General features: G+C 39.7%; 1 protein-coding gene across 4 annotated transcripts; it reads left to right on the forward strand.

The window, feature by feature from the left end:
• Positions 1 to 306: 306 nt before the first annotated feature.
• LOC131229136 (BTB/POZ domain-containing protein At3g50780) lies at positions 307 to 6,226 on the forward strand. 4 transcript variants are annotated; one of them, XM_058225015.1, is made up of 3 exons: positions 307 to 741; positions 891 to 2,108; positions 4,801 to 6,226. In XM_058225015.1, the coding sequence occupies exons 2-3, from the start codon at positions 1,473 to 1,475 to the stop codon at positions 5,758 to 5,760; spliced, it is 1,596 nt and encodes a 531-aa protein (XP_058080998.1). In that variant the 5' UTR covers positions 307 to 741; positions 891 to 1,472; the 3' UTR covers positions 5,761 to 6,226. The 4 variants fall into 4 exon arrangements, with proteins under 4 accessions (XP_058080998.1, XP_058080999.1, XP_058080997.1 ...); XM_058225016.1 differs by having other exon boundaries at positions 1,264 to 2,108; XM_058225014.1 differs by having other exon boundaries at positions 1,453 to 2,108.
• The last annotated feature ends 2,828 nt before the right edge of the window (positions 6,227 to 9,054 follow it).

Below are 9,054 nucleotides of genomic sequence, written 5' to 3' on the forward strand. Positions count from 1 at the left end.
TGTCAAACAGAACTTTGTTAGTACGGAGCATTACTTGTGTGAGAAACGGGACCTGATGTTTAAATGGGTTCATTTGCGCCCTTAAGACTTTCTTGATCGTAGATTTATGGAATCACGCAGCTGGGATCCACACTCCATACGTGTGGCACGTCTCCATACGTGCGAGCCAGTGCATTTTCAAAGTTAACATAAGCGAGTGCGAATACGATTTCTTGCACGAATCTCCAAGGCGCGAAAAAAGCAGAGGCAGAGTACGAAGAGAAAGGGAAAGTTCTAACGACAGGCGTGGATGGTTTGGTGAGTCTGATGACTGAGAGAGGTCGAATACAGCAGACTCATTCCCCAAAAAAGCGACAATATTCAGCATCTCATATGCTTTAAAAGATCAAATTCAAATAAAAAAGGAGAGGAAAGGAAGAGCTCAAAAAACCACATTCTCTTTTATTGCATTCTGGTAAAAAAGAGAAAGGAAAAGCCACTCCAAACACTCATCATTCCATCTGTTACTCCTCTTCTCTGTGTTCCCTTGATGCTTGGCATCAAAGCTTGTTTCAATCATTGAAAGCAACAGCTTTGGGGAAGATAAGAGTTGGGTTTTTCAATGGAGTTTCAGAAGACCCATTTTTTCATGGTTGGAGGCATTTTTTTAGCTCTGGTTTCTTGGTTTTGGATTTGAGAGATTCTGGTTTTCTGAGGTTTAGCGTTGAAGAGAATTCATGGTTGCAGAGAAAAGGAAGAACAGTAAGTTTGATTTTCTTTTAAAGTTTTTTCTAAGGACCCATTTCATGGTTCCTGAGAAAGAGTTCTAGTAGTGAAATTGCATGATTTTTCTTCTTCTGTGAAATACTGTTTCTCTGCTGTTTCTGTGAAACCCCAATTCATGTTTGCAGAGAGAAGGAAGGAGAGAGTGAGTGGGATTTGAATATTAGCTTCTGGGTTTTGGATTGGAATGTTTTTTTCTGGAGTTTTGTGAAAGGCAAGGCCCATTTCTTGCTTTCATGATTTTGGTTCCTGGTATTGAAATCGAATTGGTTTTTCTTCAAGATACAGCCTTTTCTACTGCTTTTGAGACAACAAAAATCATGGTTGAAGAGAGGAATGGAGAGTGCGTCCTTGTTATTTTTAGATTTTAGTTTCTGGCTTTTGGATTTGAAGGTTTTTTCTGTAAGATCCATTTCATAGTTGCAAAAAAAAAAGTACAAGATTTCTAAATAAATATAGGTGCTTTTCTCTGTAGTATTATACTTCTGAGCAATTTCGTAGGAAACCCAGTTCATGATTCAAGGGGAATAATAGGCTGCTTACAGTTTACTACCCGGGGGATTTTCAATTTGAATGCTTGTTGGCTATCTTGGGAGAGGATTAATTCATTTGAATGACGAAATTTTAAGTGATTTTTCAGTACTTGAGCACTGCATCTGATTGCGTTCTATTGTTTGTAATTTATTTTAGCCAAAACACGCATTGTTAAAATGGCTGATTTTAGAGTTAGGCGGATCGAACAAGGTCACACCAACATCCGGAATGTCCCTATTGCTGTAACTCCAGAAGGGTTCTGGTGCTGCCCCTCTCCTGTCGTGTTTCAGAAGACTCTCAAAAGCCATCAAGACCACCAAAACAAAACCAAACCTTCTGTTCCATCTCAGAGAACCTCTGTTCAAAAGATGCAGAATCACGTACCTGAACGGAAACCGGTTTCCACCCCATCTAGATCGAGGGTTGTTTCTGATGACCAAAGATGTTTGAACTCCGATCCTTCTGGTTTTAATACATCTGTTGTTAGTGAGAGAGGGCCAAAACCCAACCCTGAGAATTTACAGCGGAAGGTAGCTGTTGAGTTTGGCGAGGCCGAAACCCGTGATTTGAAGGTGATTTTATCTGGGAAGCATGGATTTTCAGTGAAGATGAACGTTCACAGGAATGTGCTTGTGGAGCATAGCAATTTCTTCGCAGAAAAGCTTTCCCAACATTCTCCTTTATCCTGCATTGAAATTGGGGAGTGTGAGGATGTAGAGAGTTATGTTGAGACAGTAGGATTGATGTATTGCAAAGAGATGAGGCAAAGGTTGATCAAGCAAAGCGTTTCACGGGTGCTCCGTATTCTTAAGGTAATTTCTGAGCCGGTGCTTAATTTCTTCTTTTTCTTGCATATGTTATTCCGAATTCAAATTAGCCTTGTTCCTATAGACGAAATGAATCCTGAACATTTTATGCGCTTACTAGAATAATGATTTAATTTAACCTTGTTTTAATTTGTTGATCAAGGTTAAGGTGTGTTAGGATGATCAAATGAACGGAATTGCATTTCATTCAATCCATGATATCAGAAACAATGGAATTGGGGGGCCCAATGTTTCAATTTTGATGATGCACAAATGCTTGGTTGCAATTCTATGCATTTCAAGTTAGACCTGAAATGGTCATGATAGCAATTTGGGAGCTATTATATTGTTATGAATGGAATGTAGCTAGATTCACTTTGGTCATTTGCTCTTTTTTGAATTGATTTATTGCAGTTCAACCCAAATGAGCATCTAAATGCATCCTTGGAGAGGGTTCCAGCTTCCAAGAACTGTGTAGCTTTAATGTTTTCTATTGGCATTTAGTCTATCTGATTTTTGGTTTTATTTGGGTTAAAAGAGTTCATTGGACTATCGTGATGTTAAGTACATTGTCCAAAGCTTTTTCAACTGTTTTCTGCTTGGTATAGCTTGTGACTTGAATCATATAATGATACGTCAAAGCAATCTTAGTTTTTACAGACCAACCATATAAATGATATTAGGTTCTATGCTGCGATCTCATTCTTATTTCTGTTCTTCCGAATCTTCTCACCTGTCCTTCTAAACTTTTCTCATCTCTATGCTGCTCATGCTCTACTCATGTTGCCATCTAACTGCCCAATACTCTATCCAATAAAACATAGCCACTCAAATAGCTCTCTTATAAAAGTTTCCTTACAATTTTCAAAGGGGAATACCATAAATTACGACTGAAACAAAAGATATAACTGCAGCCTTCAAAGGTATATGGGTAGGCCAACTAGAAAGAATTTTCCAAGTAGAATTAGATGTTGATCTTAACCTTGCTACAAACATCAATAGAAAGGGTGGTAATCAATAAACGGTTGCCTCTTTCAGCAAGCTCTTTTAGCATTTGAAGCAGTCACATTCCCAATGCCGTAGAGAATTTGATAGAAAGGAATTATAAGGTCCTGATGCATCAGGGCATGAATACATGATGTGGCCCATTGTTCCATGATCAAACCTAATCTTTTGGTGCCCAACAGCAATAGCAACAACCCAAAATGTCATCAACATTGGTAAAAATACCAGCCATCCAATTTTTTGTCTTCTGGACAATTGCTATTTTTTTATTTCTTAACCATGTGTGGCCGATTTTTCAATCAAAGGTGAGGATCTTTCAATCTGGGAGATGTGTGTGGTATCCCCGCTTATACAGTCAAGCAAATCAAGACACCATCCGTATCCTGATGCATGTAGTTCCTGTAATCCCTCTTCAGTAACATATTGTTGCAAACAAGGGATGCCGCGATGAGTTGAAATTTTATCTTGGATGGATGAAAAACTGATTGCATGCAAATCATATTAATCCTTGTAACTAAATCAATTCCATTTCGCTACTAAAAAATTAAAAAAGAGAGAGAGAGAAAAAAAAAAAGCATTTCCTTTCAATGGCCATGCAATCTCCAGGCCCATGTAACAGTCCACGCAACACATGATTTCAGTTCCTGCTTCAGTTGCCACAACTGATTCTCTTTTATTAGTAACATCGTATCCGTCCAATACAAGTCTACATGCACTCTCTCTGCTGATTTTTTTTTTCTTATTATTTTTTTTTTTTATTTTCTTGCCCTTGCTCTACTTGTGCCTTTTTTCTAGCTAATCTTTTGTTTTGATGTTCTAGTTTGCTTTAGTCGAGTTTGTTCAACTGCCTATCAATCAGCCTGTTCTCTTTCAGCACCAATGAAATTTACTTGGTTGGCAACCTGTTTCATGTGGGAAATCTGAATAAAAATATGAAAACCATTCCTGTCCATACATGTCCATGCGCGAGCATATGCATACATGTATGTTTAACTAAATAAAGTCGAATTGGATTCGATGCTATAAATGATATGGAAGTGACTATCTGACAGTAACAGAATATCAAACTGAATGAAATGCATGTGGAAGTTTTTCATGTCCACTGATACATTCTTCATGACATGGCTTGGCAAAGATGTTCTTATGAAAGTAACATTTTCAGATTTTTTTTTCCCTTCAATGTGTGGGGAAAATCCAAGCCTTGCACCAGGTTTGCTGCTCTATGTGAATGACCTGGCTAAAAAATCAGGCCGGTCCACTCATTGGGCCGGCCACTCAGGTATATGAAAAAACAATGGACAGTCAACGTCTAACTTACATGTGCGATCCATCTGATGATCAGACCAACCTTATTTTTGGAACCAGACATCTAAACAGGTGGGGTTCACTGAATAAACACATTGGATGTCCCCCCCATGTGCAATGTTGTTTGAGCATGTAGAGGTAGGTGTGTGAGGGCTGCTGCACAGAGCTCATGAAATGAGAAAAGAAGTATTTATTTATTTTTATTTTTTAAAATTCATTTGTATCTCGAATCCTTCAGGAACAGATCTTGTGAAATGGTACCACCCTTTTGTGATCGCATTGCATGATAACAGCTTCATCTCCAGTACACGTCTCATCAATCAAACTCATCATTTCTTCGAAAACCCATCAATCTTTTAATAAAACAAGCGAATGAAACATTTTGCAGGTCGCAGAATCACTTGGGTTCAATACATGCATCCAGTCATGCTTGGAGTACTTGGAAGCAGTCCCTTGGGTCGAAGAGGACGAAGAGAAGGTGGTGTCATCAGTCCTACATCTTCGAAGCGATCGTAAGGCCGTTGTCCCGGTACTGAAACGGGTCTCTTCTGATATCTACAACCCTCCTCATGACACACTCACCCACATAATACAGCTAGTTCTCAAAAGCAACGAAGACAGAGGTCGGCGTGAGATGAAATCCTTAGTGTTGAAGCTGCTAAGGGAAAGCAGTCTCATAAACAATGGCTCCGTCGACATCTGCAATGTTAATATATATGATTCGTGTCGAAGCTGCTTGGATTCACTGTTGCTTCTCTTCAAGCAAGCATCTGAGCCCGGGTTTACAGACAAGTCCATGGAGAGTAAAGGGCCTGTTGTGAGGCAGATAGCTCTGGAGGCTGATAATCTCCTGTGGTTGGTTGAGATTCTTTCGGACAGGCAAGTAGTGGACGAGTTTGCTGCGATGTGGGCTGCTCAGCATGAGCTGGCAGGGCTACATTTGAAGCTGCCGACCGTGTCCCGCCACCTTGTTAGCTGCATTACGGCAAGGCTCTTTGTCGGGATTGGGAGAGGAGAGATGCTTCCGTCGAAGGAAACTCGGCTGCTTTTATTAGAGACATGGCTGCAGCCATTGATAGATGATTACAGCTGGTTGCAACACGGTTGCAGATCCTTCGACCGAAAGATGGTGGATGAAGGGATTGGGAGGACTATTCTGACGCTGCCACTGGAAGACCAGCAGAGCATTTTGCTGGCATGGCTGGGAAACTTCTTAAAGGTCGGCGACAACTGCCCGAATCTTCAAAGAGCATTTGAGGTATGGTGGAGGAGGACATTCATAAGGCCGCATGTAGAACAGCACGGAAATCTACTGCTACCAGATGATAGTGCATTGACATTGACATAGCATGATCGAAGAACCTGATACGTAAATCTCTGATGCCCATCTGCATTTGACAAACCCAGATCTCCGCAGTCGCAAACGTGCCATGTCCCAAGATCACATGAGTCTGATTTAAAAATTGGCCATCAAGAAAGATTGCCAATGGTCCACATTCAATGTACATGTGGGGTACAATACCGGCAAGGCACATCTGATGAAACGCCTGGTTCCCGCACACGATTTCCATGTGGTGGCATCTGGGTTTGATGTGTGCAAGATGCTCGTCCACGATTAGACTCCTGGCAGAATGGATGTAAGAGATTTTTCTGTCACAGTGATGGAGGACTTGCTTAAAAAAACAGAATACATGCAACTGTAGGTGAAAACAGGATTGTAATTGTGTTGAATTGTGATATAATTGCATCTGATTGGTGTTTGTGAGAACTTCAAAAGCTTGTTGAATGAATGTTTCAATCTGCAGTTGCGTGAACATCATACATCTATGAATCAGATGTGGGTATTTGAGCTAAGCCCATCTCTTCTTTTGTCACCAATTGCCTTTTCAAATTTAAATTGCGTTTGAAAATTTCCCAACTTGGGGTCCATGTTTTGATGATCTAGATCATTGATTGAATTGAATTGGGACCACTGTGGATGGATGGACGATGTGTTGTGAGCATTGTTCCAAGTATCGGGTGATATTATCGATCATATCACCAATATTATCAGTATCGCCAATTCAGCCAAGAATTGCCAATGCATCATTAATGTTTTTTTACCACGTAAATTCCAGGTATTGCCTGAATTGCCAATGTATTGGTGATATTTTGCTAATATCGCGAAAAATCTATATATATATATATCAAATCAATTTCAACACTTTTTTTTTTTTAATTTTTACGCATGCATGGTTGTACGATGAAATGCATGTTTGTATGTGTATATATGTATGCATGCATGCATGGATGGATGGATGGTATGTTTGTATGTATGCATACATAGATGGATGGATGGATGGTTTTGTGTGTAGGCACGCATGCATGTGCCTCTATGTGTGCGTGTATGCATGCATGGATGGGTGGATGGATCATGCACATGTGTGTACACGTATGTATGCACATGCAGGGATTGATTCACTATTTTTTCCATGTTTCTCTAATATTTTCCGAAGTCAACTATACATGCTTTTAGGCTTCCGCTAAAGAAAATTTTATTATTTAACTCTCAAATATATAAAAATGCATTTTTATTTTTTATTTTTACTATCATTTGATTCTTAAATATACAAATATGTGTATTTTAGCATCTCCGAGTATATCATCTAAAAATTCCACCATTTTTTCATGTTTTTCTAATGTTACCCTAAGTTAGTGTTACATGCTTTTAGGCCCCATTAAAGAAAAACTTATTAGGTAGCATCTTTTTCAAAATTATTTGATTCCTAAATATGTAAAAAGGCGCATTTTAGCCTCTCCTAAAGTTTTATTGGAAAATTTCACTATTTTTTCATGTTTGCCCAATATTTCCCTCAGTTAACAATGCATTTCTTTTAGTGCTATCAATGCATGATATTGGAAACTACAAACACTGGTGTCTTGGATTTTGTTCACCTATTCCAGCCCTAGCCAGAAATCATGGTGAACCATGAATATTCATGTTTTCATGAGCGTTTATGCTTTTGGGTTATTGCCTCCTTGATCGGTGACTTTGATCTATGGATCTTAAATGGTCCCAAAAATCTTTTTGATGGGAATATCCGAACCCTTTGATGAGTAGCATGCAAATAGATGGTTAGAAAGTCCGTAATACCAAATAATGTGGGGCTATTCTCTGCCAATCTGGAAGCTATTGGGTATGGTCCATCTACAGTGGAACCCATCTGGTCAATGATCCAGATCAAGAACCATTGATCTAATGGACCCCACCTTGGAGTGACCTCGCTCCAGAAAGAAAACCAAAGACTGGCTGACGGACTAGTATTTTCCAATTGAGTATGGTTTGTTGGGCCTGGTGACGGATGGGAGGATGTAAGGTTGAGCACCGCCTTCCTCAAGAGAATAACTGTTCCGAATCCACGAAACAACTTTGGATTCCTTAGACTCCTCAAATCCACAAGGAAAAGAACAAGAAAATAGAAAATAATTTTTATAAAATTTGAAATTGATTGATGGTTGAAATAAACGAGTTCACAACCCTTTGAATAAGAATACCAAGCAATAGAAGAGAAATCAAAATCAAACTATAACTAAAACTCCTAGAATTCGCAACTTACTATAAATAGTAAACTTACTATTTATAGACGGTCGTAGTGATGTCTACTAGTGCACAAGGTTTTCCACCAAAAATAGTGTCCTATTTAGCTTCACCAAGCTGATTATTCTAAGTTCTTTTCACGTTGAGTGCAAGTCCTAAAGCCCAACTGGTGAAGAGTTATAATCAAACTATAACTTACTATTTATAGTAAAAATGGAATTAAAATAAGAAAACAACCGTCGATCTGGTGGTATTTCACAAATCCGGCTTGCATAATCCGGCGTAGTGGGGTTGGGTGGCTAAAGTAGCTCATTATACCTCAAAATCATATATTTTACGTCCGATAACTCATTCTGGATTGCGAAATACACCTGATTTAATGTCCAATGGTCCGAATCACTTCTATCACCGATCAAGCCTTTTCTGATCCATCTTAGCCATGAAACTGTCCGGAACCCTCTCTACATCACCTGGTCTTTGCATTAGGTGGACCACCAATTCCAAACCATGGATTAAAGAATAATGGACCCCACTCAAAAGGAGTTATGCATCAGTGTCCTTCATTGCAGGATTATTATACCTAGGACAAGCAGAACAAACTGAAAACCTGATCCTAGCGTGGAAAAGTAGAATGGGTTTCTGAAGGAAAAAGCATTCTGCTCAAAAGATCTGCCAGCTGGTATGAAAGGAAGCACCCATGCATTTGGAAATGAACCTGGTTCAGGCTAATTAAGGAATGGCCTAGGATTTAAAGACCCGAGCATAGGTCTGACCTAGTCATCTCTGTAAGATAACACTGCAGTCTCCGTCCTGTAAAGGCCCATTTAGGAACGGCCCAAGATCTAAAGGCTCGTGCGTGGGATCCAGCTCCAAATGGGCTGGTGCCTAATGGTCTCAGCTGGCCGGCCCAACCCACTTCCACCTATAGGATGAACTGTAATGACTTCTCCTTGCAGTGGAAGATATTATCGAGAGAAGTTTGGCTGGTGACCCCAACATCAGCCAGCTAGCTGATGTCAAAGCTCTGTGGACCCCACTATTATGTATGTGTTTTATCCATGCCGT

This window comes from Magnolia sinica, chromosome 16 (genome assembly GCF_029962835.1).
Source record: "Magnolia sinica isolate HGM2019 chromosome 16, MsV1, whole genome shotgun sequence".
NCBI classification, from domain to species: Eukaryota; Viridiplantae; Streptophyta; class Magnoliopsida; order Magnoliales; family Magnoliaceae; genus Magnolia; species Magnolia sinica.